Here is a 27,721-nt window from a genome sequence, read left to right on the forward strand (position 1 = left end):
GATATTATACTAAACTCTAAAGTAGAGAATAAGAATATAATTAGAATTAATAAGCTTTAAAATAAAAGACTAAAGAAAAAGTAAGAGAGAACTTATAAATTGTTACTAGTCTATTAACTACTAAATTATAGTAGTATAGGTAGAGAAGTAGAGAATTAGAGAGTAGGCTTTAGAGTAGAAAGTTAGTATAGATATAGCTTATTTAGATAAAACCTTATAACTTATAAAGCTAGCGTAGTTAATATAGAACTAGTTTTAAGCTATAAAGGTAGAGTAGTAGACGTAAAAAAAATAGAATAAATAGTAGAGAGTTTTATTGCGCGCAAATTTAATTAACTTAGCTAGAGCTATAGTTATAGGTAGTAGTTATTATAATAGTTATAATTGTCTAAAAGACTACTTCTTCTAGGTAGGTAGCCTAAGCTCTACTAGTGCGTAAATTAAGCTAATAAGCGATAATTAGTGAATACGAGGATTTTGCTGCGCGCGGTAAAACTTTACTCTTTATCTCTAAGGTACCTTTTTACGTTAATCGCAGGCTTAGCGTTAGTATCGCATAGCCGCGACCGCGAATAACAATATATAATTAGGCGTCCTGTTGCACCACAGCGAAACAAACAAGGCTGACTACGATCTGACGTCAAGCTGGTCAGGGCAACATAGTGGTTGGCCTTAGGATGTACAAAATCAACTCGACGCGCTCGTTCTACGTAATTATCACCACTCTCAAGACCAAACAATCTCTACAAACACATCCCAACCATGGCACCACGATCATCTCGTCTCAGCAGCGCCTTCATCGCAGCATCCCTCCTAACCACCTCAACCCTCGCCCAGAACAGCAGCGAAATCCACCCCAGCTCCGACGTTAGCTGCCCCGACCTAAACCGCTTAGGCGACCACTACGAATACCCCGTAAACGGCAGCGGCACAGCAAACATCTCCGACTTGCGCATCTCCGTCACATTCGGCGAGTCCCGCAACCCAGACACCCAGAGCAGGGCTTTCAATGCACAGTCAATGGTGTACCTTAGCGCTCCCGCCGATAGCCTTGACCAAACCTGCGTGTGGTTCTTCCACGGTGTCGATAATGTCAGACAAGGCGACGACGAAAGCGGCTGCGATGGCGTCCTACCGCAAGAATGTCTTGACTATCTGGAAAGCGAGTTAACGCTTCCGGATGATGCGCTAGAGCAAATGACCAACGGCACCAGCGGACGCGCTTCGTTCGTATGTCCTCCACCGCACTTGAACGAAACAGAGATGAAAGAGATCTGTGGATCCGGTTTCTCGAGTAGCATGGGCATGATTGGTACGTCGGATTCATAGCTCCAAGTTCCCTTTATCTATGCGTGCGATGCTTTACTAACCCACTTCATCCACAGGGGGCACCCTCAACACAACAAACATGACTTGCACCGTCCCCCCAACCGGCGTCCAACTTCCATCCGACTACCACACCGCCCCACTTGTTGGCTATGGTCCCGCCGGTGTCGGCAATTCGAGCTACGACCACGAGTTGGACAATTTCACCATGTACGATGAGTACATCACTCGTCCCCATCCTGTTGTCGTCGCATCTGTTGCGAACGGTAAGGCGAAGACGAGCGTGGTTTGCATCGCGCCTGACAATATGCTTGAGGGGAGCCGTGTGCCTGCTGAGTCTGTTAATCAGCCTAGCGGTGAGGACGACGAGAGTGCTGCGCCGGGATTGGCTTGGGGACGGAACACGGGTATGGCTGTGCTGATGGCGGGGGTGGCGGGTATGTCTTTTGTGCTTGCGTAGACGGATACATCGATGTTATAGCGGTTGGAAGTTACTGCATGATTAGGGATGACGAATACCATATACCAACACATCAAACAGGTTTCACGAAGAGCTCAGTAGTCGGCAAACGCCATGTTTATTGACTCCAGATATTGTCCACGTCGTATCGTGCTGGACTTCAATCCATCTTCACATATCAACTACCTCGACAACGCCCACCTCGGCATACCCCTATCCCCTAACACCCGGTAAACACCTCACCCATCCCAAGGTCCGCCATATACACCATCTCCTTAACCTCCGCCTTCTTCCCATTATACCCACCCCTATCAGCAGCAACCACGTCTCTGGCATTCCAGTCGCTTCTGGTGGGGCGAGGACTGATGTCCGGCTCAGGTGAGCTCTCCTCTTCGAGCTTGATACGAACACGGGCTGGCGACGGCGAGCGCGACGTAAGGCGGTCCGATCTACGTTTTGCGCTATGCTGCTCAGCGGTTCGAGGCCACTCGAGAAGTGCTGGAGATACTAGAAGGGCCAGTGGCGAAGTGCGCGAAGAGGCCTTTTGCATCGACCTGGGACCAGTCGGCGCATTAGGCGGTGGACCGGGAGTGATAGAAGGCCGTGCGAGCTCTGAGCCATCGTCGCTTCCGAATTTCAAGATGCTGCTCTTGGGTGTCGGTTTACGCAATTTACGCAAGGGACGTGGAGGCAACGGAACATCCTGTGCGAGAGTCAGATTATGAGCGTGGAACGGCTTGAGGTGAGCGACAAGATCGACGATTGGTACTGACAATGTCTTGGTTATCTGTACGAGATTGCATATCGTTGTGTGGGAAGATTTGACAAAGCTCATCCAAATCTTTGTTGATTTGTGCAGATTCTTCTTCGCTGGTACCGGGAACAGGCGCGTTGTTTTGGGAAGCGTCGGCCTGAGGTGAGTGACGCAGTGCATCGCCGTCGTCAGCGTGCACTTGCTTACCACCGAGGAACTGCGACATCTTGAAAGCCGTCAAGATCTAACTGTCGATGTGAGGATGCGAAAGCAGAAAGAGGCAGCAGCCTGCATCGCAAAGGTAATGTTTGGAAATATACTAGTTTGCGCACTAACCCAATCGGGCAACTTCCTCTCTCACCCCGACAACTCCCCCGACTAAACGACCACGCTGCTCGACCCAAACATTGCTTTCTAGATTTGAGCCCGAACCTTAATGGCTACATCTCATGAGGCGTGGCTCGAGAGCCCAAGTCCAACTCTGCCATTTCATGGTAGAGTTCATCTTGATCTTGCTCCTCACCCTCCTGCTCCACCACATCCTCGGTATACACCACGCTGTCGTCTTCTTCCGCCTGTTCCCGGTATTGACCCTCCCCCAACTCCTCCACATCCTCAACATGCACCACGCCCAACTCACCTCCCTCCTGCGCCGCACCCTCATGCCCCTCATCCTCCACTCCTCCCGCATTCACCGACGATGCACCATATTCCGCGGGGTCCAACCAGTACCTAGTCCAATCCGCCTTTTTGCGCAGCCACTCCGCATCTATAACAACAAAATGTAGGTCAATCTCCACATTAGACTGCCCATCGAGATGAGCCAGTAGCCAAGGACTTATCTCATCAGGGTCAGCAGTGCCGAAGTCTTCAAGGAGCCGGGCAGATGCGTGTGCTGGAGAGTAGCCCCAGCTTTGGTATAGCACCTCGGCTAGTTCTTTCAGAATCTGTTCTATTTCGTCGAGCTTTGTGTAGATGGGTTGGAGCTGGGCTTGTATGTCCCTCTTTTGACTTTCGAATTTTGCTGCGGACATGCTGAGCTGGGACCGGTACACTAGGTCTACGCTGTCACGAACGCTGTAATCGCCAAACATAATGAGTTGATCGAGTTGGTCGAGGTAGGATCGTTCATCCGTGATACCAGCTGCTTGCATGAGATTTCGTAGGCGGACGCGGATATTATCTCTAGAGCTCGTCAATAGAGCATAGGGGTCGTGAGTGAACCCGAGCCTGAGCCTGTCTATGTTTATCCTGAGGCCTTGCATCTTTGCGCGCGTCGAAGCGGCATTGCGGTATACGACGTTCAACCCATTGATGGTTTCCTGATGCGTAAGAATTTCGCGGCATACAGCTCTGGCTCGGGCTAGGGGGTCGTACCGAACGAGTTCGGTTTTGCATAGCGGACATGATCGACGAGCGGCCGTAGCAGTGACGTCTCCGTCTATCCAAGTGCAGATGCAGTCTTTGTGAAAGAAATGATTGCATTTCCAAATCTGTACGACGTTTCCTTGGGGAGTTTGCTCGACCGTTGCTGCGGCGATCGCAGCAGCAAGGATTCTGTCCTGGGTCGTCATTCCATAGCCGTGCTCATCCGATGGCTGCTCTTCCGCTTGGTCCTGATGGGCGAAATCGAGCCGGCATATAGCGCAGTTGCCATCGGCGGGTGGGTTATCCACAGGTACCAGTTCATTCTTCACAAAGTCCTCGTAGTTGCCGTGGAATCCCCATGCCACGGGGGATGTGGTCATGAGGATGGCGTTGTTTGTTGGGGGCTGTGTGGGGTTGTCCATTTAAAATAATAGCCAAGGGGTTTTTGTATAACGGGAGCAAGTTCAAAAATCTACGAGGACTACATACCTGAGGGGATTCCTTACCGCGGTACCCAAGGCTTGGAAGCATGCTTTGCGATGGCATCGAGTGATTAGCAAGCCACTCATGAACCTCGAACGCAAGATATCCCAACTCACCCACGAGGGTATCCGCAAATCACACGTCGCAAAGGTCAGAGATTGGCTCTGGTGACTGTACCATTGAGTCGAAAGACATTGCATGGGCCACTAGTCCTGGATCTTGGTTTCCAACCCTCGCATCTCCGTTGGGCGAGGGGCATAATTACTGTGTGTGTTTTAGGGGGTAACCGATATGTTCCGCGGTAGCGACAGGAGCTGTACCACGAGTGCGAGTCTGGCGTTAGGAAGATGCGCTCCACGAGGCATCGAGGGCGATCCGAGGACTCTACCAACGCTTTGACTTAGCCGGCAAGGTCATCGGAGAATGCGATGCATCATTGTTCTTTGGAATGGTACGACCTCCTGCGCTGTACTCTTAGAGGGTCAGTCTGATGCACAGCCCTCTCGCCAGCGGTAGCTATGCATTGCCATCGCGGTGCCATCGTCGACTCCCTCTCTTACGTGTCATCACGATCCAGAAGAGAAGCGGTTTCCTTGCGACAATATATCGCGACGTGTAGATTCGTCGATCATGGAGGCTGAAGATGGAGAAGGTTGACACGTCGTCCAACCGCGACGATCCTGCCTTGTTTTTCAGCCAATGCCCAGCCCCAGCCGCGTCTGGGCAGTCGCGAATCGCGTCACCGCTTTCTCCGCAAAACCTCGTACCTCAGCTCCTCAGCTCTTCCATCCCAACTGCCCTGCGCAGGAAGAAGCATCAATCGCATCTCGCATCTCTGTTCGCGAGGTCTGCTACGCTCTCTCATAAGCTTCCCGCCCATCACCTTACCGTGGGGAGCCAATCAAGAGCTGCACAGAGCTCCAGGGCCCTCGGCCAACCACAGCTGCCCTCACTCCCGAATACCCGGAATCCTCCCACCAGGTACCGTCAGGATGTCGTCCGCACGCCACGGCCACGACAACTCGCACAACGTCTCGCGCGTCCTATCCGACCACTTCAACAGCCGGTCAAACAATGATGCCGAGTCTACACCTCTGCTGCACAACATCATCCCCTCGCACATCCATCCCGATGGCGAAAGTGGGCGCAAAGGCTTTCACCCATCGCACTTCATCAACGTAGCATGGCGATCCGGCAGCAATGCCGCAAAATACACAAACCTCCTCTGGCCCTTCGTCATCGTAGCTATCGTACTGCACTTTGCCGCGCCAGGCATGCCGATTGCTATCTTTGCGACTAGCTACATTGCCATGGTGCCTGTGGCCAATCTTCTGGGTTTCGCGGGCCAGGAGTTTGCGAGAAAGATGCCGAAGGTTTCTGGTATCCTGATTGAGACCGCGTTTGGTTCGATTGTAGAGATCATTCTCTTCATCATCTTGATTGCCAAGCACCATTCTCAGGATGGGTCGAGTGAACATGGGAACCTCATTCCGGTCATCCAGGCTGCGATTTTGGGGTCGATTATCACGAATTTGCTGCTTTGCCTTGGACTGTAAGTATCATGGGATGTTCACGTGTGTACATATACTGATTACATCTCTAGCTGTTTCTTCGTAGGCGGCCTCCGCCAAATGTCGCAAAAGTTCCACGCCTCCATCAGCGAAGTAGGCTCCGGCCTCCTCCTCGTAGCCGGTTTCGGTCTACTCATCCCATCTGCCTACTACTCCGCGCTCAAAGGCTCCGCCGTCGCAAAAGCGTCCAAGCACCACGAGTTCACCGAGAAGATCCTGCAGCACAACGTCCTCCGAATCAGTCAAGTGACGTCGATCCTCCTCATCATCGCTTTCTGCATCTTCATCTGGTACAACGCGCGCTCTCAACACTCGCTCTTCGATGAAGTTCTCGAGGCGGATGAGCATGCGGATCTCGATCACCATGAAGATCTTGCGAAGCCCAAGTTTACGTTCACGGAGTGCGTCGTCGCGCTCATCCTGTCTCTGGCTATCGTAACGCTTCTCGCCGTCTTCCTCGTCGAGCGCATCGAAGATGTAGTCGAAAACGGCGTGCCAGACCAGTTCCTCGGTCTCATTATGCTGCCGCTCGTTGAGAAAGCCGCCGAGCACCTCACTGCCATTGACGAAGCATGGGATGGCCAGATCAACTTCGCGCTCTTCCACTGCATCGGGCCAAGCATCCAGACTGCACTCTTCAACGCCCCGCTTGTGGTTCTCGTCGGGTGGGCAATGGGCAAGGATATGGATCTCAACTTTGAGATTTTCATGATCGTGCTGTTGGTGTTGGCTATTGTTGTTGTGGGCAACTTTTTGAGGGATGGAGAATCGAATTATCTGGAAGGGGCTATGCTTATCGTAAGTCTCTTGTACAGTCCGGCCATTAATGATTGGACACTCTTGCTAACAGTTCAAAACAGATCGTCTACGTCATCGTAGCCGTAGCTGCATGGTACTATCCCAACCCCGATGTCGCTACTTCGAATGGTGCGGAGTAGCGGGAGACGGTACGAGAAGAGATGAATGGGTGGGGACTGCGGCAGTTGGTACGGCGGACCGGTGGTCGATTCATACTGAGGTATTTTGGATCACCGGGGTTTGCAAGGTAGCTGGGGTTACTTTTTCTTGCTAGAAACTGTTATGTAACCAAAAAGTGGCTTTAAAGAAAGTCATTTATTGGTTCCATAACAGTTTCTAATAGGAAAAAGTAACCCCAGCTGCCTTGTGAGCAACGCCTTGGTCAATTACCGCGGCGTTGGGGCGTGGATGGGATGCAAGGAGGAGCACGCGATTATGGATTGCGATATGATGACTGTATGATACGACATTGGATATGATACTGAACAAGAAGTTACTATACAACATTACTTCATTCGCGTGAACCCAACTCTTTACCAACAGGTTTTACACACCCCACCACCATCCACCTCATCTAGTACCCACAATCCGCCCCCGCCAACTTAACCAGCTTAGGGAAATCCGGCGTCCCAAACCCAGTAACCGGATCCCAACCCTCCGTAACCGGGAACCCCTCAACATTACACCCCCTACTAAACCCCTTTGTAATATCAGTCAACCCCTTATACCCCTTCTTATACAACCACGGATTCATAAAACCCAACGCCGGCTTCCCAGCCGCCAACAACGCGTCGTTAACAAGCGCAAAGATACCGCCTGTCAACGGGCAAGAAGCAGAAGTACCAGAAATCGTTCCTTCGGTTCCATTCCAGAAATACGCGAAATACAGACCCTGGGCCGCGAGATCAGGGTAGCCGCGGCCGGTCTTGTTGTACAACCCTTCATAGGTATCACCAAGCGACTTGACGTACTTAGGCACGACCTTATCCTGATACCAAGGACGCGCGAAGTAATTGCTAAACCCACTGCCACTGCTGTACAAATCGCGGAACCCAGCAGTCGTATTGCGGCTCGGGCGGTAAGCAGATTCCTCAGGCTCGAAGTTCATGGTGGCACCAACAGTCGTGACGTACGGGCACGAAGCCGGGAACGCGGGTTGGAAACGATACGTGTTATTGCCGTCGTTGGTGTAGCAGGTATCCGTGCCGCCGAGACCGCGGTCGCCAGACGAGAAAAAGAGGGTTGTGCCCCGTGCGCCCACTTGGGCGAATTGCCGGCATACGCGCTCGGCGTAGCTCTTTGGGATGGTTTGCTCGGGCTCGCCGTACGAGGTGGAGATGATGCGCGGGATGGAGCGTTGGGTTAGGAGCCAGTTTACCCAGGCGAGGTAGGGCTCGTTGGTGTTTGTGGGGGTGGAGATGTCGGGGACGAAGGGGGGTTGGCCGCCGGTGGAGTAGGAGGTTATGGGTGTTTTCCAGCTTATTCCGGAAATGGCTTGCACGTCGAGGTTGGCTTCGCGGCTGATTCCTTCGACGGTGGATTGGTTGTAGCTCAGGGGACCGTCTTGGGTCGGGCCGTTGTCGATGGAGATTTGCTTGAAGGCGTAGGCTTGCGAGACGGCTTCTGGGCGGTACTTCTCGAGGAACATTTTGGTGTCTGGGCGGATGGGGATTTCGCCGAGGTAGTTTGTGAAACCGATGCTGTTTTTGCGGCTGGCTTTGGTGTGGTACCACTTGGTCTTGTAGAGAGTCTGGAAGCATTCCGGGGTGACGGATGTCACGTTGCACACGGCAGATATGGACGAGTTTTGGGGTGTGTGGTAGCTCTTGGGTACCTCAACAGCCTCATCGACGAATGTCGCGGCGTGGGCGGCGCCGCGGAAGAAGGATGTCGTGGGCTGGACGGTGTCGATGTGAGCGTGTAGGTGGCGTGGGAGAGACCAGGCTGTGGTACGCGCGACAACAGAGCCATCCTTGTGCTTGTAGTTGTGGTATTTAGTGTCGAGCAGACTCTCGACCATCTCAATGGGAAGATGGACGATGACCCAGTCCTTGGCTGAGCTGTAGCCCAGGTTGCTGGTGTCGATTCCGCTCTCGGCGAGCCATTCGTGCACCAAGTCGTGGGTCTCAGAGCTGGGTGCAACAAGCTCATCGACCTCGTCAGCGCTCAGGTGATGACCGTAGCGGGCATGGTCAGGATCGGAGACTACACGTCGTTAGCACAGATGTTGCGAAACCTCTCAACCCAGCAAACATACCCTCATGAAGATGGCGATCAAGCTCCTCAAACCGCCCCTGCTTAAGACCAATCTGCAGCTGAATCGTCTTGCCACCATGCGACCTCTCCAGCTTCGTCCACTCCCTCGGCGCATAATGCGTCTCCTTAACCACATACGGCGATCTCGCCTGAATCGGCGAAGCCAGCGCATCCCGCGCGGCAACAGCAGCCAACACAACAGTCGCGAAGATCTGCATCGTAGGTAGCGATTGTATAGGCGTCTCAAAAAACAGATGCAGACAACAACGCGCACGCCCAGTCCCACCAAGCAAGCCTTGCCAGCTATTTAAGCTCCTGCGAAGCTCCGCCCAGACTCGCGTCATACAGCTTCATGGTACCTTGGCGACCCTAGGGCAGGGCGCCCCATCTGGAAGGACGATAGTAGAGCGCATAGTACATGCATGTCGATCGCCGTATCGTCGGAACAGCCTTGACTGGATTGCTATCGCGTGCGGTACGAGCAGGCTAGACAATCTCTTCATCGCGACAAGCTCAGCGTTGCCAAGATGGCGAAAAGGACAGTCGGTCTGTCCATCACGCGTCGTGATTCGTTGGTAGTGTGTGATAACGCAAATAGCGATGTTCACAAAGGCGGGGGATGAAGTTGGCATGATAGCAAGGGCATATGACGGGAACGCTCTAGCCTCAGCAACGGCCGCGCTAACGCTGGATTAGGCAGCTACAAAACTTCGACATCATCGTGCGCCGCGATAAACAAGCAAAGTCAAGCCACTAGCTGTTGGGTCCGACGGCGTGTTAGCTGCTCTTGGGGGAGCTTGACTTGCTCTTGGAAGGTGATGGAGTGGATACGGGTTCCGGACCTCGAGAGAGTGCTGCATGTACCCCGCCGCCAACCCGGTTGACGGCATTGTGAATGACCCAGCGACGTCTTTACGAGTCTCTTGTCGGGGCGATGGACATTATGGTGCTCGCGCTTATCTATGGCTTGATATGCGCGCGTTCGTGGAATATTTGGGCAGCGCGGCAGTGCGGCCGTAACGGATGCTTCTTGCATCTCATTGCATCGCGCGCCCACGTCACCGCATATTTACTCCTGGTTGTCTTCGCTTCTGCTGTCTCGTCGCGTCTTGAATATCTGGCATTCTGGGCTACACCTTTTACATGACTTCACTGGATACATGTTCCGACACCCACGATCTTCTTTTTCACGTCCATCACGCCGATCCATCAGAATCTGCGCACCGCACCACGATGTCCCAATCAAGGCCTGTTGTCGGTCCATGAGCCAGCGGCATCCAACACTAGGTCTTGCAACGCATTCAGAAAGTCGTCCAATACGCTCTCGTTATGCTTAGCGATGCCATCGTCCCACTTTGGAAACATCTTCGCCTCTTGGACCGAGTTGCCGTGCCTATTGTAAGAGTAATAGTATTCACGGTGTTTCAGCCTGTTTGTCTCCGGGTGGAGCAAGTGGAAAGTGTTGTCGTCAAGCGTATCGCGATCCGTGGTACCAACTGGAGCATTCGCCGGCTTCTTCTTCGAGGTCATGCCACAGTCGATTAGTCGGACGCTGAAGCCTTTGGGGAAGGAAGATAACTCAACTCGCGCTGTTTGGGGTTAGCACCTGCCCTGTTGAGGCGTGGATGGAAGGTACTTACAAGAGCTGTCAAAGGTGAAGGACTCCAGGTCGCCTTTGGGGCCTTCTTTCAGCATGCGCTCCCAGTTTCCAGCGTGTTTATAGCGAACAAGAAAGAGATTGTCATCTTCGGCGATGAGGTAGTATGGACTTGTACCCTGCCTGCGGACGCATACGTACAAAGGTTGGTCGTCTTCGTCCTCACTCGATGTGTTCATGTCTTCGTCGGTTGTCGCCTGCTTCTGCCATCCCTTTCCTTTGACTGCTCACGAAAGATTAGCGATATCCGAATTTTGTGAAAGCGACTCACCTTTGCGGGTATTGTAGCCATGCCCCTGGACACCGCCACTACCGACCAGTTCCTCATCCTCGCCCTCATCCTCATTATCCTCTTGGACCTTGTTCTTCGGCGCAACAAGTTGCCAGGGCATCGGCTTGTATCGAAGCGCAGGGTTTTGCATGGCATCGTTCTCCGCGGTATGCTTGAGAACCCTGCGGTAGAAGTCATCCATAGGGTACACATGCAGACGGCGTTCGTTCTTTCCTGGTGGCTGACTCAGGATCGTTACGCCCTCCCAGAGTTCCTCTTCGATCACCAAGACGCTTTGTACACGCAGTCCTTCTTTTCCGGACATGTCCTTGGTCGGACGAGCCACTGTATCAGGTAAGCCCCAGAGGGAGTCCCAGACAGCATACAACGGCGCTTCGCCGGTGTCTGCCGAGTTCCCTTGCAAAACTGCTATGCGTACTTTGCTCTCTGCGAAGTCGGTTTTGAGATACACTCCTGGGTAGTCGAGCGCGTAGTACATTTCTGTCATTTTATCGTCGTATAGTCTAGGATGACAGAGCTGTTGATGAACTCTAATAGTTTGGGTTAAGGCGCGTTATATGGTTGGCGTTATGGTTGGTTTGATAATAGCATGCATGCGCCAAACCAAACTGAATACGGCAATTAGTCATTCTAGTCACAGCGAGCAGTCTCCAAGCATTGTCAGGTTCATCACGCTCTGCCGAAGTCACTGGAAGAAGTAACAAGCATATCTGGGTCGCCTTGGGTCACTGCGGCATCTTCCCAATATCACCAGACTGATCCGACGGTGCGAGAGATCATAAGACTTGTACTGACTGGCAAACAAGTGGGTAGACAATCGTGACTAACCGCAACCAACCCATCAGCGCTTTGAGACTGCAGGCACCGCCCGCAACCTCTTTCTCATCCCTTCCATATTCAAGGCGGATTCAGTCATCGTGTATCTCGTGTGTGTTGAATACCGCCCGCAAAACTTGCTCGGTATCATGGCATCCACGACGACGAACTCTTACTTCTCAGATGTCACTCTCAGCGCATGTGGCTCTGACAGGGATTACCAACGCTTTCTCCGACACCTCAAGCCATGCATCCCCGATGAAGACGACAGCAAATGCAGTATCTGTCGGGCGGCTTTTGGTACTACGAATGCGGATACGGGAACATCGGACCTGCCATTTCGAGTATGCGGCGTACCTGGTGGCCAGCACGTTTTTGGTAAGGAATGCTTGAGAAGCGTGTTCGAATCCCGAGGCCCGGGATTCAATATCTGTCCACTTTGTAGGACGCCGTGGTTTAAAGCGAGTTGTCCTACAACCAGGCGACCTCTTGCCGCAATGCCCGCTCAACAGTCAGTCCAAGATATTAAGGAAGAAATACTTGTGAGTAGGTTATCCCATACGGATCGTGTGTCGGCAGGCGAATTGATCTAGACTTTCGATTACGACGTGCCGCTTGATATGAAGGTTTTGCGTCATGCACAGCTTCTTGAGCACACTCAGTATATCCAACACTGCGAGCGTATATACTCGTCACCGCGGATCAGAAACATGTTGGATGAGTTGCGGAGCAACCCGCCAGTTGAAACGCCAGATGACAGCCACTTTTGGTTTCCGTCCAAGGAGCCGAACATGTCTCCGATGCAAAGCAGGTCAGGCCGTGAGTTCCTCGTAGAGCCGCCAAATCCCGACCCGTTCACGTTCCACGACTTCCATCTCACATCAGAAGAGAGCTTGCTCCATGTAGTCATTTATGCGATGAGCGACTGGATAGCGGAGCGCATGCGCATGATGCTTCGTGAAGAGGACCATGTTAGAGCGTTCCTAATGGCGACGAAGACTACGGACGTAATCTTGGAAGAGTTTATGGCGCGATGGATCTGCATCTTTGGTAGCAAATGTGTGGACTTTGCTCGTCTCATGGCGGCTATATTTCTGCCTATGGAAGCGATGCTGAAGAGATGTCGGGAATTCAAAGATGCGGGTCGCGTGTAAAGGCAGGTGCATAGTCGGGGCGTAAGCGGCCTACCCTGGGAGTTGTATTAGTTGAACGGAAATTAGGAAGCATGTGGTAGATACGTGCTACCTGCTTTGGCGGTAAAAATGACAGAGGTAGATACGATGCTGAGCGATCAAGTCTTATGCTCGAGCTACTCCCTTGCGAAATGCACGCCCCACCGCCAAGCCCTCTATCCCCTTCCGTCCTCCCTGCGTCCCCACAAAATACCCGTCTTGTACCTCGGTGAAATTCCCCGAAGACCAGCATATTACCATTACCAAATTCCGCATCTTTCCACCACAACCGCATCCTTTCACAATTAGATCACGCGCTTGCCGATCCGTTGAATGGAACTTCACGCCGAAGTTGCCTAGAAAGGTAGGTGAGGGGATAGCAAGGGGATGGGGGTGTGAGTTACTGAGGAAGATGCTCCGTGGCCAATGAGCGGGGGGTATGGGGGATGCTGGAATGGGGTTAGTGTCGTAGAAGGTAAGATGTGGCATATGGGGTTTTGGGTGTTGTTGGTAGCCATATGAATGTACTCTTGCGTGTATATGAGACTTGCAATGTGTTGAGATCATGGCCGTGATCGCAGGCCTGCGTGTGTTCTGCGCAAAGACGTCACGTGGTGAGATTTCGCCTAGGTGCACGGTATCACGAGGGCGCCTCGATTGCTTCACCGATGAAAGGTATGCGCAATGCAAGACAAAGATGATTCTCAGATGCAAATATATGTATACTACTATTACAACGATGGGAACTACATGCGATGCGATAATATGTGATGCAGGGGTATTGTGTTGCCAAAACGCCAAATGGACTGTGCTGGGCCGGGGCCGAATGATGTGATGCGAACGCCCAAAACTACCGATGATATGCCGGGGGGTATCTTACTACAAGATGATCGAGAACATGCGGAGAAGAAAAGGAAATAGTCGCTACACAATGTGCGATAATGCGCCACTGGTCTGTCTGTTGCCGGGTCTGCCGGGACCGCATTGGCCAGGTGCAGTGGCTATGCGTGGCTTGAACGAGATGCGAGATGCAATGCTCATGAATGAACACATCAACGACGCGACCGTCTCCGGCCACTCGACTCGCCACTCCGATTGCTTGGTCTAGCTGAGGCCTGCGAGCTGCTTACGCAATCCCAATTGAAAGGTATCTGCGATGTCGGGATAGTAACGCCTTCATACCTTCGCAGCCTCTCTCGTCGCGGAGGTGGGGAGGGTTGCGCGAATGCTTCCTGTCGGACTTCCTCAAGCGCCTGGTTGGTAGCGGCGAGTACCGCGAACCGTCTGTCAGGTACGCGACGAGCAGCTGTGTTTGGTGTACGAGAGCGCGCTTGGCGCGGAGAAGAAGCTGACTGGTCGTGCTGACGGGAACGGTGGTGGCGGTTCTGAGACCGTGATGACTCTGGACTTGTCTGAGATGCAGTCGAGGAGCGATGCTGGCGGGATGAGCGGTTGCTACGGGGCGAAGAATCCAGGGTCTGGTAGCTGCGATGTTCGCGCTTAGGTGTCTTTGGCGGGGAGGGCGCAAAGAGTGACCACCCCCGAGAAGGTTCTGGTCGGACGTTCTTCTTCGATTTTGAATGTCTTACAGGGTCGCGCTTTGCTCCGCGCCCGCGCAGAGTGCTTTGCGACGTTTGCTTTGGGTGCTGCCGCCGACGGTGTTGACTTCGGTGGGGGCGTGGGTTCAGCAGAGCCTCTTGTGATGAGTTGACGCTATTTGGCTCAGCTGCGCGGCGATACACCTGCGGCACTTCGACGTCCAGTGTAGAGCGGCGTCTCTCGCGAGTTCGATATGCATCTTCGTACTGGTGTTGCGATCGCGGACGGTGCTCCTCCCTTTCTCTTTCGTGGCGCGGCGACCGCGGAGATCGCGGGGTAGAGTCACCAGATCTTCTTCTTCTGCTCGAGTCTTTGGAACTGCGCTTCTCCGAATATTCTGCAGCGACGGGCCTTCCTTCTCCATGAAGCGCGCTATCCGCCGGTCGGTCCCGCCTCTTCTTCTCGTCCGACGACGACGAGTCCTTACGCTTTTTGTTGCCTGGAAAGCCAAAGTTGAAAGACCAACACATGGCGATCAAGATGCAAGTCTCGGATCGCTATGCGCCTAAGGTTCAAGTCCAGTATCCAGGTTCTGAAGAGGTGATGACTGCATGCATGCAGATGCCGAAGTTCGGAAAGCTAAATTCGACGATGGGGGACGCGGGTGATACTTAAGACGCGCGACACAAGCCAATAGACAGGAACAATCTAGCGTTTCAAGGGAAGGAGACTTGAGAGAAGTGGATTGAGAATTATGATATCATGTGAAGACAAAGAGTGTTCCGGCCGGGCAAGGGAGCAAGTGCACCGCAGTCGCGGCGTGGAGGCCAAATTCCAATAGACGCATGGCCATAAGCTAAATCAAGAAAGGATTCAGTCAAAGTACCTTGTATCGAGGGTTTGCGCTCCAATCAGGGCACAGCCCACTTGATGGTGTGCGAGAAAGTGACTGATTCGTAAGTTTGCACACAGTGGCTTACTGGGCCACATGACACCTCGGGCTCCAGCTGATCGCCTCATTGTCTGGCGCACTGCAGATGTCGGTCTGCAGTGAAATGGAGTGTAGAACACTGGAACACCAGCGCAGGGCCGGCTGTCAGTCTTATAAGCTGCAGCGATCTGCCCGCGACGTTTATGCTTCTTTGTGTGCGGCTTCTGTGCGTACCTGCGTCGCTGCTACGTGGCACCTGTGCTGTACAGAAGAGCAGCGGGACGGTTGCGGGACGATCCTGGGTGCAGAGTTCGGCCATGCTGCGAGGGTGATGGGCATTGCTAGCTGCAGCATGGTGCATGATGGTGCAGGTTAGCTGCATGATGATGACCGCCTGACCAGCCGAGCGCTGCAACATGTTGGGTTCCTTATCCTTATCGGCCCATCAGCGACGTCATTGGTGCAAGAGTGCCCCACCGCCCCAAGCGAGCTGTGAATGCTGGCTGCGATGCCTCGCAAGGTTTCAGCCATTCCTCATCATCGCCTCCAAGGGTTGCACGGCCGCGGGAGTGTGCTGTTCCTGCTTTTGCACGTCCTTAGCACAGACGGCGTTCGCGACAAACACGCTCCGCCTCGACGCCTTGCTGCAAGCAGTTCGCGCGCGTCGCGGAGCCTTGGTAGGTCCGAGGTAGCTGTCCAATAGTCGCGCGCAGATGCCTTTTCCCAACCAAGTCGTGGCGTTTCCAATGAATCGAGGAACCATTCGGAAGCAAGGCAGAGCAATCTATATTGCAATTGCCGTAGCAGACACCATCAGAACGATATCGGCGGCGCCGGAGTATTGAGAGCAGCCTGGGTTAGAACATGTCGCATGCTATACGATGACTCATCCAATGAAGAGCTGGGCCTGAGCTGGAGATGATCGACCCTCAAGAGGTGGGGATGCGGTAGAACCCGAGATCAAGTGCTCTCGACTCGTTCCGATCGCACTTGCACGAGTCCTGTCAGTTCGGTGTCGGGCTGTTGCATGGCGACTTGGCGAGAAGTCGCGTTGATGATACGTTGCGTCATACATGCGAGAGACTGGAGAGATAATCTGAGAACATCGCGCATGGAATGCGATATGAGGAAAGAGCGCGAGAAGATGTCGGAACCATTCCGATGGCCTGCCGAAGGCATGCACCCACGCTGTGCAATCACGCGAATCCACCCTCGTGCCGCGCGCGCATCTTGCGGAAGCTTCATAAGCTACGGTGCACTGATGAGCGCAAAGAAGTCGGACGGTCAGAAATATTATATGCAGGCGGAAAGAATGGATGGTCGAGACAGAAGCTGAAGCCCCAGGCAGTGCAATGGCTCAGCCCCAATGTTGTCGAGACTCAATAGCCCTGCCACGCCGCCTGCGCGCTCCTCAACCTTCCTATTCTTGAACAATTCAGCTTGCTGCATTGAATCTGCCTCTTCAGCTAACAGCGAACATCCACATCAATGAACAGCTTACGAACGCAAGCGCGGGCGCGATTTCTGTCAGAACAGAAGTTCAAGTATGGTGCCGAATTACACGATGCTAAAATTTCGCTGTTGACCGTGGCGCAATATACGAAAGTCGAGACAACTGTTAAACTAACAGATATTCATTGGTCCCAGACTTCTGAGATCTGTGACCAGATCAATACCACTATCCCCAAGAACGGCGACGCGACAGCAACAGCATCAATGCGGCTGATAAGCTTTGAGCGCGATTTTGACGGAGTCCTTTATATCGACCAGCGAACTTTCCTGGACATCTTTGACGACTTCGGGTATGATCCGTACTGGCTTAGCATGATACTGTCTTCGACGTACGGGTTCTTCTCTCGTATGAAGGACGGTGGCACGCAGTATACTTGCTACCTACATACCGTGTCGTATACGATGCTATGGACTTACGACTCTCATGAGATGACAACCAAAGCCGTGCTCATTCCCCGAGAACGTTCCCAATATCCTCAGCGGATCTTTAAGAGTGTGATAGACACCATCATCTACCACAAGGATCTTGTGAGCGACGCGCGGTTCTGTCCTCTCGTGTGTGCCATACAGATGGTCCGTTGGATCGAAGGCACTGCTTTCGAAAACTTGGCCCGCATTCGATCCATAGAGATTACCACTGGCCATGGCGCATGGCATGGTGTGCAGCACGAATCTCCTCCAAGTACGGATGAGCTAATGAAGGACTCTAAGCGGCTAGGGTTCGTACTTACAGATCTCGCAAATATCTCCCGGCACGCTTGCATTGTGAGAGCAGTCCTCGACGACCTTGCATCAGCCCAGCCATTGTCATCTCGGCAATCGGCGCTTGCGCAATCCTCGAACACTACCAGCGTTCTAAGCCCCTTCGATGACATTGTCGATGCTGCATCAATGTTGGGAGGCCAGACGAAATCGGGCGAACTGCAGGCGGGCTACCTCCAAGAGCGAGGCCGCACACAACAGGCTGTAGTACGTTGACACAAAAGATCCAGGACGTCATACCACCAGCTGACCATGAACTTCAGATCTTCAATCTACTCACACGCGAAGATGCGAAGGTTAGCAAGGAAATTGCACTAGCAGCACGAAAAGATAGTTACTCGATGAAGACTATCGCGATCATGACCATGATCTTCCTGCCTCCTACCTTCTTCGCTACTCTTTTCGCTATGCCTTTACTCAAGTGGGACGGACCAAAGGTCATACATCCAAGCTTTGGCATCTATTGGGCTGCCTCCCTACCAACCACTGCGGCAGTACTTCTGGTCTGGCATTGGATGTCTTCCGAGGAGACCATCTTCGCTAAGGGGTGGGCGTACATCAAATCCGGAAGGCTCAAGAGCGACGAGAATGTTGAATTAGGGAACCGTGCAAGGCTCCCAATGAGTAGGGAGCGTCTCTTTGGACTTGATTAAGGTACAGGTCGAAGCAATAGGGAGTGGGATACTTGCAGCATTGGTGTATCGACATCCATCAGTGAGGAAGTTCCGTTCGGCTCTTCCGCATATCTCCGCGTCTTTATCTCCGGGTGGGGCACCCCGCTGTCGTCATCTCGCGACAACGACGGCAGGCGTAAAGCTCTCCATCAATGAACCTTACTTTGTACTACCGCACAACTCAGACAAAACGCCAAGATGCCTCTCATCGCGCAGAACCCCAAAGACCGAGTCATCCTCGGGTTGATGACATTTGGTAAGCTGTGCAGATCGACAACCCAACACCATGATTAATGCATCCCAGGTCCCGACGAGACCAGTGGCGCACGCATCACAGAATTCGACGAATTCACCAAGCATCTCGACTACTTCCAGTCCCAGGGCTACGATGAGATCGACACGGCGCGCATGTACGTTGGCGGCAAGCAGGAGGCATGGACGCGGCAAGCGGGATGGAAGGACCGCGGCTTTACTCTCGCCACCAAAGTGTATCCTTACGAGGCTGGCGTTCACAAGCCCGACAGGCTGAAGGAGCATTTCGAAACTAGTCTCAAAGAGCTGGGGGCGGACTGCGTGGATATCTTCTACCTGCATGCGCCGGACCATTCCGTGCCGTTCGAGGAGACACTCGGTGCTGTGAATGAGCTGCACAAGGAGGGAAAGTTCGTTAATCTGGGTCTCTCCAACTTCGCTGCGTGGGAGGTTGCGGAGGTGTACAACATCTGCAAGGAGCGTGGTTGGGTGAAGCCGACCATCTACCAAGCGATGTACAATGCGATCAGTAAGTATCCATCTTTGACGTGGGGGGCATCGTCTAACCGTGCAAGCTCGCGCCATCGAACCCGAGCTCATCCCAGCTTGCCGCAAGTACGGCATCGACATCGTCATCTACAACCCGCTAGCCGGCGGTCTCTTCTCCGGGAAGATCAAATCCAAAGACATCAAGCCCGACGAAGGTCGTTTCGGCACCAAAGCAGACCGCGTAGGAAGCATGTACCGTGACCGATACTTCAAAGACGCCACTTTCCAGGCTCTGAAGATCGCTGAAGATGCTGCCCAGAAGCACAACCTGACGCTGCTTGAGATTGCGCTGCGATGGTGCGTTCACCACTCTGAACTGAAGACCAGAGTCAAGGGCGGAAACGACGGTGTGATTATTGGTGTTAGCAGTTTAAAGCAGTTGGAAGGTAATCTTGCGGATTTGGAAAAGGGCCCGCTGCCTGATGATGTGGTGAAGGCGTTGGATGAGGCTTGGATGGCTGCAAAGGCTACGGCGCCGACTTACTTCCGATAGATGATTGTCAATATTTCGCTAGACTACCCAACCTTCGTTCCCAGCTTGCCTTGAGCATTGACCGTGCTTGATTCATGAGCTAGACGACTAGAATCGAATCAGAATCCCACGCCGGTCAACTACACCACATCAACACTCCCCCATCTGCATACTGGACTACCATGTCGCCATTAAGGTCTGTTGTCAGACCACGAGCCACCAGCAGCCGTCACCAACGTCTTCAATTGAGAGACAAACGCATCCCACACGTTCTCGTTGTGCTGGGCAATTCCATCATGCCACTGTGGGTAATTCTCCCCTTCCGACACGCCATCAACATCCACCCCATAGTCCTGATGCGGCAGACCATCCAACCCTGTACAGATAACGTGGAAGGAGACGTCATATACAGGCCCGCCACTTGTTGAGTAACCCTTTCCCCTGAACTTCAGCCCGCATGCGATGAAGCGAATGGTGTAGCCTTTGGCGAACGGCGAGATCTCAATGCTTGCTAACGGTATGCGTTAGCTCAGATAATGTGTTCTGGGGTGTTGTATTGAGCCACTTACAATGTTCGCTCAACTTCAACTGCCAGTGTGGTTCCTTCGGTCCCTGTTCATGCATGCGGGTGAAATCACCATCTTCGTCGTCGAAACTTACACCTTTAAACCGCGGCCATCGTGAGTGGTAGACTTTGGCGTCATCTAAAATGAGGTATTCGTACTTTCCTGCGTCTTGGCGGCAGCAGAGGAAGGTCGCTTGGTTCAGTGTCAGTGTTCATATACGTCGGTTATCTCGGAAGAACGTACCACGATCTTCATCGTCAATCTTGCTCTCGCTTTGGGCTGCGTGTGCGGGCATCTCCATCGTCACCTTAGCTTTTCCTTTCGGCTCAGTCCTGTCTTCAGCTGCTTTGTAGCTGTTAGCGACAACTCTTCCGTTCTCTCATAAAGTATTCACTTACCGTTGACAGCATCTCCACTGGCCTCGCTACCGGTTGCTCGCGACGATGGTTTCATGCCTTCCTCAGAATCATCCAGGTCTTGGAGCCCTTGACGCTGAGCGGACTCCCTCGATGCTACGTGATCCATGAGGTCTTGATCTCGCTCGGTGAATGAGTTTACCTGGGTCCGAACTCCAGGACCATCGGCCGGCTTGTAAAGAATCTCAATGCCATCCGACAGTACTGCTTCGACCAGGAGCACACAGTGTACGCGAATGCCGGCCCTGTCTGCCATGTTCACGGTTGGACCGGAAAGTGTGCGAGATCTTTCCCAAGTAGAGTCCCACAAGTAGCTGAAGCCCGTCGTGCGTTCAAGGGCGTCTGGGCGCTTCATGACTATCGAGGTATGGCCGGGGATGCTTGCGAAATTTTCTGCGATGCAAATCCCGGGCCATCGGGTGGTGTAGTACATCTCCGGGTCCTGGCTTGTGATGGTCTCGAGGTCTTTGATGGCATCTTTGAGCTTGATGAAGGCGTTTCGCGTTTGGGCCATCGTGTCTTGCTATCTCTTGGTGCTGAGCGAGCTTTTGGTGGGTGTCATACGATGAGGTTAGGCGTCATTATATGATGAGTCTTGTAGTAAGTTTGATATCAGCCTACTTGCGTCAGGTCAAGCTGACTACGGCAATCGATCAGTTTAGTCACAGCAAGCGGCCTTCAAACATCGCGACATCAGCACACGATGCGCCCCATACATTTTCGGTCCCAGTCGTACCACCCTAGGCCTCAATACCGGAATGCAGAAAAACCGTCACGTAATCCACGCTTTCGAACTTGTGCAGCCTGGATTCTTTCTAGTCGGTACATGCATGCAAGTGACTACTCACATTCGCCTCAAAGCAAGTGCTGTGCCGCAAATGCGAGAAACATCAAGCTATGCATTCATGAACCCCAAATTGCAACGATACATGAACATCTGGTTATCACAGCCTCTTACAAATAAGGTTCCGAAGCCTGAGTGATGCCATAACCCTGGCTGGTATCATGCGTCCTCCTCCCTCTTGATCTTCTTCCTTTTGCTCTTTGTTTTGACTGGGGCTGACGGTTTCAAGATTAGCGGTGATTCTCGTTGAAGGATTCAGAGGTTTGACTTACTTTCATCCGGCAAACTCTCATTCTCGTCCTCATCCTCATCCTCATTCTCCGATTCAAGCAAATCCCTAGGAATTGGCCTGTCAAAGATCCTGTCGGCTGACGCCAACCCCGCCCAAGAGGCTTTGGCCAGGTCGAAGATCTTCCGGTATTTGCCTTCCAACGGGGACACCTGCAGTCTTACCGCGCGGCGTTCCTCCGCTTCAATCAAGATCGTGAAGCTTTCCTCCAACTCATCCTCCATAATCAGGAGGCCGTGAAGTTCGATTCCATGTTTCCAGGCCGCATTTACTAGAGGGGATGGCGTGTTCTTGTTGTAGGAGTCCCAGACCACGCTGATGTTTCCGAATGGATCTAAGTCCTCGCGCAAGATGGTGTAGTAGACGGAATACTCGAGGTTGGCGGCTTTGGTGTAAATGCCGGTAACGCCCAACTTGTGGTACCAATCTTCATCATCTTTACCAAAAACGGATATGAACTCATCGACGGAGTGTAGAACGTCATGCTTCACTCTTTTCAAAGCATCTCGCTTTCTTGGTACCGTTGCTCTCAAGAAGCGCTCCATGTCAAAGTGGTTGATAGCTCGTTGCAAAGACTAAGGGCATTTCTGCTATAAATCAGATCTTGCAATAAGTTTGATGATAGCACACAAGTATCGTCCTGATTGATCTTTGTTCTAATCACGCCCAACCTTCTAGCAAGCCGTCACGACGTATCGTAGGAGCCAACTACCCGTGGTCTGAGATCTGGAGCAATGCGCCACAGCGACGACGCCGTGCCGATATCTTACTCCAAGAGCTGCGGTAGCGACGTGGCTTCTTTAGTAGACTGGTCGCTAACACGTTGACTCCGTCTTACCAAAAAGCCTGCTGTTCAGCACTGAACTCCGTCAACGCAACTGGCTTTGCAAAGCCATGCGACTTATCTATTGTGCTTTCAACAAATTTTGGCGTTCGTGGGTGGCAAGCGCAAATATCAACACCTGGCCTGGAGCTGTTCGCGCCGTGTTCGGGTGATGAAGACTTGACCATAGCAGCAGTGTATACCTTCAGGGTCTATTCCGGGTTAACGCACAACTCATCAAAAAAAATTGTCTTCATCAACGCGCATCCTTCCTCCATATAGCATCGCAAGTGTTCTCGTTGTCTACTGTACTCTACTCACTACCTCCATCGCCACCTTCCAAAGCAGCTTCCCCACCATCCTCCTCCTCACCGCTCTCCTCACCTTCCTCGTCAATCTCCTCCTTGTCTTCTGCGTCAATGTCATCAAGCTCTCCGTCACTCTGCGTGCACTTCCATATACGTCCTTCCCCAATAATCTCCTCCAGCTTATCCATAAACCTCGGAAACATGACCACATTGTGTTTCGCATAGTCTTTGTTGTGCATACCCTGCGCCCTACCATTGTACCTTCCTTCCCACGTGTCGTGCTTGCACGGAGCATGCCAACGATCAAAGGGTAGATGCAGGTGAAACTCTTTCCACTTGATTGTTGTTCTGCTGCTCTTCGTGCTCTTACCTTTGAAGATTTTCCCTTCTATAGGGCCGCCTCTGATCTGTGTAGTATGGCCGCAGTTGTTGAGACGCAGGGTATATCCGTGTTTGAAGGCGTAGTATTCGATATGAAAGGGCTCATTGGTATCGTCTTGCTGCCGAAGATCGACGCGTCTGTTCTTGCCTAGCTGCATCTTTGGTGCGCTCGGGTCTTGTAAGTCGAGTATCAGAGTGACCCAGCTTGCATGGTGCTCGTGAACATAAAGGAATAACGCTGGTATACTGTTAGCTTTGTCTTGCCAGCTTGCTGATGCGGTATAGAGTACTTACAGTCATCCAAATCTGAAGCTGCAACACCGGTGCTGCCGGACGCTGAGTCGCCAGTGACTATCGGGTTAACGTTATCGCCCACTCTAGCTGCCGGAATAGGCCTCTTGAAGTCATCTTCAGTCACCCCCGCTGGATCGTGTGCCTTCGCGTACTCTTGAACAAACTCAAGACGCGCGCTTTTAGGCTCAGATCGCATAATGCTAGGTATACCCTTGACCGGGGCATGATAGACTGTAATCGGTTGATTCAGCTTCTCGTAATCGGTTACAACGCCCAGTGCAGAATGAGCCGCGTTCCGGGCTACCTCCACTGTCATTTCGGCGAATGGCCGGGTGTGGTCCCATAAAGAGCCCCACACTAAGAAGTCCTCGGTACCGGCATGTCTGATCACTGTGGTGCGGCCGTGGACGTTTGCAGGGTTCATCGTGATGTAGAGCCCGGCGATGCTGTCATGTAGCCAGTAATCATCTTTGGCGCCTTCTTCTGGGCCCTTTGTTTTGGCATCTTGAGTGGTATCCGATTCGGTGGTCTGACGTTCGGCGGTAATATGCTCGGCGGTTCGATGCTCGGCGTTCTCGTGCTCCATAGTGTTTTGTTCGGGGTTCTCCATACTGATAGGGTAAATCCTGGTTGAGGCGGACTGACCAGCATGAACTAGGCGACAAGGCGAGCCTCTTATGTCGTGAGGAGGCGCACAGCTTGCTCAAATCTGCTTTTCAGCTTGGACATGATTGCGATAGTCTTATTAGTACAAACAATTGCAAAGGCCGCATGTTCAAACCTACTGTTCTAGCAGATCTTCTCCCTCTTTCTCAACCTATTCAACGTCTCCATCACTGTCCTCCGCCGCGTCTTCATCCATAATCTTATCGCCAACCTTCTTACACTTCTTCACATTTCCCACTCCCACAATCCTCTCCAACGCACCCATGAACCGTGCAAAAACACCAGCATTATATTCCGCATGCCGTGCATCATGCGGGCCAAATGCCGTCCTCTCCCTACCGCCCAAAACCCCATGCTCGAAACCCGCATGCCACTTATCCGACGGAAGATGAACATGACACTCCTTGTACAGGACTTCCTTTCTGTCGATCATAGTCTTGAAGCCGCAATCGACAAATCGGAGGGTGCGGCCTTCTTGGAAGGAGTAGCATTGGATGGTGATTGGCGTTTGGCCGCCTGCGCCTCTGAGATTGATGACTTTAAGGTTTGTTCTGGCTTTTATGGGGTTGATGGTTAGCGTTCTTAATCGCTCGTCGAGGGTGAGGGTTGCGTAGCTCGTACGGTGCTCGAAAGCGTGGAGGTAGAGCGCTGGGGATTGTCAGTATCTTGGCGTGAGGCCATGCATGTATATCGGTATACTCACAGTTGTTTGTACCCACTGAAGCAGCGATAGTGGGTGCGGAAGCGATCGCTGCGTCGCCGTCGTCTTCCTCTTCACTTTCCTCGTCAGCTGGTCGTCCTTCATCCTGGTCGTCATCTCCGTCGTACTCTGAAGCAGACTCCGTCGTCATACCAAGGTTCTTCTGGCGTACATCCGCCCCTCCGCTTGATTTAGGGGCATATGGTGGAATCGGCTTCGCAAGATCCTCCGGCGAGACGTCCGGCGCATCGAGCGTCCTCATGTATCGCGGGATCCGTTGGTCGACACTGTCGGAGGGATGTATGTAGATGGTGGTCTGTTGGCCATCGATTGGACCACGATGTACGGTAATCGTCTCCTCCAGCTTTGTGGGTACAGCCAAGATGGTGTCGGGACCGTCGGTGGTTAGAAAGGCCTGGTCTTTCAGCATAGGAAGAGTGTCTGGCGACCGCTTCCATGTAGAGTCCCACACCGGGTACATGTTGTTGTCATCCTTGTCATGTCTGACTACGGAGGTTTGACCGCCGTCGTTATCGGGATCAACGGCGATGAATAGTCCTGGAAGCTTTTGTACGAAGTACTTCTGGAAGTCGACTTCTTTGACCTGGTTGCTTGTGCTGTCAGTGTTCTTGGAATCCATGTAGTGAAGGCTGAAGGCTGTCGTATCGGAAAACGAAGAAAGACGCTCGGAGAAGGTCTCTATAACCAGTAAGTACACCCAGAAGCTTGCTCAGGCTAATCATGATGCTTGTTCATGGATGCTCGTGATTAGCAGAGGAACTGATATCGAATGACCGACGCTCGGTCACATGTGTGACAATCATATCTGTATACATGATCGCAAATGCTGCGTGATAAACTCACCATCGATCAACCGAGCATGCTGAAAACACCACCCCCCTCCTCGACAATGCGCTTCAGCCCCTCCAGAAACTCCTCCCAGTCATCCTTGTTGTGCTTTGCAACTTCCGGGCTCCACGTTGGATACGTCTTACGATCTCGGTGTTTCTCTCGCCTGCCCCGCGTCGCGACATTCACCTCCCCATCTTCGTCCCCATCCTCATCCTCGTCTTCACTGTCAGCATCGTACTCCTCGTGCTCGAAGTCAGCTGACGGCGGGTATAGCGCGTAATAAGACGTATTCTTGATGGAACCCCGTTTCGGATCGCCTGGAAGGTTTCCCTTGATAGCTGCTCTGGTGATCGAGCCGCAGCTGAGGAACCGTACTTGCCAACCTTTCTTGAAGCGCTCTATCTCGATCTTTGCTGTTCAAGATTAGATTTTGCGAAAGGGAAAGATAGCAGGCATGGAACTTACATTGCGCGTGGAACCTGAAGTATTTCGGCACGAAGACTTCTCGTGGCAGGTCGTCGCCAGACATGCGCTGGTATACGACTTCATTGTCCTCAATGACCAAGTCCCACGTCCCGCTCCGGTGTCGCCGCGCTCGAGCATAAACATGTCCTGTAGTAAGTCAGCTCTCTAGGCTATCAAGATCCTGTTAGGGGCAAGCATACCATCGTGAGTGTTCGGTGTTGGTGGAATCAGTGAGACGCTGATCCTAGCCCTGTGAATTGTAAGTTTATCTGATGCGATAGTAACACAGAGAACATACTCCTCCAGGACCTGCGGTGCCAACGCTGGGTATACGTAGATGTTTACAGGCTCTGCGTTCGGTTGCGTCCAGCGGATGCCAATCTTCGTTTCGAGCTCATTGGGGACGATGAGAAATCCTGGAATACATATCCCACGTTTTTCAGCAACATTCACTGGATGTAGATGCTCAGGCTTCTTGTCTGAGTTCCACTCTTGTCGCCATGCTCCACCGTCATGACGATCGATGCACACCTTACCATGAAGGCTTGTTGGCTGAGTATAGATACCTGATCTTCCGGTCACAAGATATCCGTCGCTGATCTTGTCATCTACCAAAGTAACGTTTTGGTCGTTCGTCGTGGACATCTGGTTGAAGTTGCTAGGTTTTGGTATGCACTTTCTTCTCCATGGTGCCTGGAGATTTTATATTACCGTCGTCGCCCGTAGTTTGTTGTCAGCAGGAGTCAGAAGGGAATCGAAAGCAGAAGACATGATCGCATGGTATGATAGACCTGCCCAGCTGGAGAAAGCCCCAGGCGAGCTTAGCATCAGACCAAGCACACCGCGCACCTTCTGGACAGGACACCCTGCCTGTAGAATCATCAAACCTCATCATGTGATTATTGGCTCGAGATGAATCGTTTACGCGTAGCAAATATGGTGGAAGCGCCAGCTGTTGGTATAGCTCGTTCGATGTCTCTGCGATGGACGTCAGTAGCAAGTGACGTATCCTCAACAATACGCACAACGACCGTTCAGGCTGCAAATGTCGATTATGATTGTGGTTTATATGATCCTCAAGCAGTTACGATACCAATTCGTTCCCTCATCACGATAGCTTCCGGTTATCATCTACATTCTGCCGTATCGCAAAGGGCAGTAGACCTTGAGTGTACCTGGAGCGTAGTGCCAGACCGAGGGTGTGCCGAAGTCGCCCCATCATTCGATCTGAGGTGCGACGGGATCGCACTCTGTATGTCGGTCGTCGTAAGACGTGGCTGACGTTGCGTCTGGAGAACGACTCCTAGGAGCCTAATACATCGACTCGATGATGGCGCCGCGGGGTTTCCGTGTAGGCGTCCTTGCATTACGCTGCGTCGTCACTTGACATGTTCCTGCCAACATACCCACACCCCTCCAACCCATGGCGTATATGCCGACAACCTGCACAATATATACAATAGCGTGCCATCT

The 27,721-nt window shown here is 52.5% G+C and overlaps 11 protein-coding genes across 11 annotated transcripts; 4 read left to right on the plus strand and 7 right to left on the minus strand.

Annotated features, from left to right (window-relative positions):
* Positions 1 to 762: 762 nt before the first annotated feature.
* On the plus strand, positions 763 to 1,786 carry J4E83_009833 (uncharacterized protein; the record flags this gene model as incomplete). The annotated part of the gene is made up of 2 exons (XM_049336718.1): positions 763 to 1,312; positions 1,386 to 1,786. 2 exons carry the CDS (start codon positions 763 to 765, stop codon positions 1,784 to 1,786), a joined length of 951 nt encoding a protein of 316 aa, XP_049184144.1.
* Positions 1,787 to 2,980: 1,194 nt separating this feature from the next.
* Positions 2,981 to 4,330, minus strand: J4E83_009834 (uncharacterized protein; the record flags this gene model as incomplete). The annotated part of the gene is made up of 1 exon (XM_049336719.1): positions 2,981 to 4,330. The coding sequence occupies one exon, from the start codon at positions 4,328 to 4,330 to the stop codon at positions 2,981 to 2,983; it is 1,350 nt and encodes a 449-aa protein (XP_049184145.1).
* A 1,053-nt stretch (positions 4,331 to 5,383) lies between these two features.
* On the plus strand, positions 5,384 to 6,900 carry J4E83_009835 (uncharacterized protein; the record flags this gene model as incomplete). The annotated part of the gene is made up of 3 exons (XM_049336720.1): positions 5,384 to 5,943; positions 5,995 to 6,760; positions 6,823 to 6,900. 3 exons carry the CDS (start codon positions 5,384 to 5,386, stop codon positions 6,898 to 6,900), a joined length of 1,404 nt encoding a protein of 467 aa, XP_049184146.1.
* Positions 6,901 to 7,334: 434 nt separating this feature from the next.
* J4E83_009836 (uncharacterized protein) lies at positions 7,335 to 9,234 on the minus strand (the record flags this gene model as incomplete). The annotated part of the gene is made up of 2 exons (XM_049336721.1): positions 7,335 to 8,965; positions 9,018 to 9,234. 2 exons carry the CDS (start codon positions 9,232 to 9,234, stop codon positions 7,335 to 7,337), a joined length of 1,848 nt encoding a protein of 615 aa, XP_049184147.1.
* A 1,024-nt stretch (positions 9,235 to 10,258) lies between these two features.
* Positions 10,259 to 11,452, minus strand: J4E83_009837 (uncharacterized protein; the record flags this gene model as incomplete). Its single annotated transcript, XM_049336722.1, has 3 exons — positions 10,259 to 10,605; positions 10,657 to 10,896; positions 10,945 to 11,452. 3 exons carry the CDS (start codon positions 11,450 to 11,452, stop codon positions 10,259 to 10,261), a joined length of 1,095 nt encoding a protein of 364 aa, XP_049184148.1.
* A 5,687-nt stretch (positions 11,453 to 17,139) lies between these two features.
* Positions 17,140 to 18,350, plus strand: J4E83_009838 (uncharacterized protein; the record flags this gene model as incomplete). The annotated part of the gene is made up of 2 exons (XM_049336723.1): positions 17,140 to 17,904; positions 17,961 to 18,350. The coding sequence occupies 2 exons, from the start codon at positions 17,140 to 17,142 to the stop codon at positions 18,348 to 18,350; spliced, it is 1,155 nt and encodes a 384-aa protein (XP_049184149.1).
* A 219-nt stretch (positions 18,351 to 18,569) lies between these two features.
* J4E83_009839 (uncharacterized protein) lies at positions 18,570 to 19,665 on the plus strand (the record flags this gene model as incomplete). Its single annotated transcript, XM_049336724.1, has 3 exons — positions 18,570 to 18,627; positions 18,676 to 19,152; positions 19,199 to 19,665. The coding sequence occupies 3 exons, from the start codon at positions 18,570 to 18,572 to the stop codon at positions 19,663 to 19,665; spliced, it is 1,002 nt and encodes a 333-aa protein (XP_049184150.1).
* Positions 19,666 to 20,600: 935 nt separating this feature from the next.
* On the minus strand, positions 20,601 to 21,140 carry J4E83_009840 (uncharacterized protein; the record flags this gene model as incomplete). The annotated part of the gene is made up of 1 exon (XM_049336725.1): positions 20,601 to 21,140. One exon carries the CDS (start codon positions 21,138 to 21,140, stop codon positions 20,601 to 20,603), a length of 540 nt encoding a protein of 179 aa, XP_049184151.1.
* Positions 21,141 to 21,725: 585 nt separating this feature from the next.
* J4E83_009841 (uncharacterized protein) lies at positions 21,726 to 22,770 on the minus strand (the record flags this gene model as incomplete). The annotated part of the gene is made up of 3 exons (XM_049336726.1): positions 21,726 to 22,334; positions 22,472 to 22,478; positions 22,763 to 22,770. 3 exons carry the CDS (start codon positions 22,768 to 22,770, stop codon positions 21,726 to 21,728), a joined length of 624 nt encoding a protein of 207 aa, XP_049184152.1.
* Positions 22,771 to 22,895: 125 nt separating this feature from the next.
* J4E83_009842 (uncharacterized protein) lies at positions 22,896 to 24,175 on the minus strand (the record flags this gene model as incomplete). Its single annotated transcript, XM_049336727.1, has 2 exons — positions 22,896 to 23,509; positions 23,566 to 24,175. 2 exons carry the CDS (start codon positions 24,173 to 24,175, stop codon positions 22,896 to 22,898), a joined length of 1,224 nt encoding a protein of 407 aa, XP_049184153.1.
* Positions 24,176 to 24,382: 207 nt separating this feature from the next.
* J4E83_009843 (uncharacterized protein) lies at positions 24,383 to 26,893 on the minus strand (the record flags this gene model as incomplete). Its single annotated transcript, XM_049336728.1, has 6 exons — positions 24,383 to 24,879; positions 24,935 to 25,630; positions 25,807 to 26,196; positions 26,249 to 26,395; positions 26,449 to 26,492; positions 26,547 to 26,893. The coding sequence occupies 6 exons, from the start codon at positions 26,891 to 26,893 to the stop codon at positions 24,383 to 24,385; spliced, it is 2,121 nt and encodes a 706-aa protein (XP_049184154.1).
* Between the last annotated feature and the right edge of the window lie 828 nt (positions 26,894 to 27,721).

This window comes from Alternaria metachromatica, assembly GCF_023757995.1.
Source record: "Alternaria metachromatica strain BMP 0045 chromosome Unknown scaffold_37, whole genome shotgun sequence".
NCBI lineage: Eukaryota > Fungi > Ascomycota > Dothideomycetes > Pleosporales > Pleosporaceae > Alternaria > Alternaria metachromatica.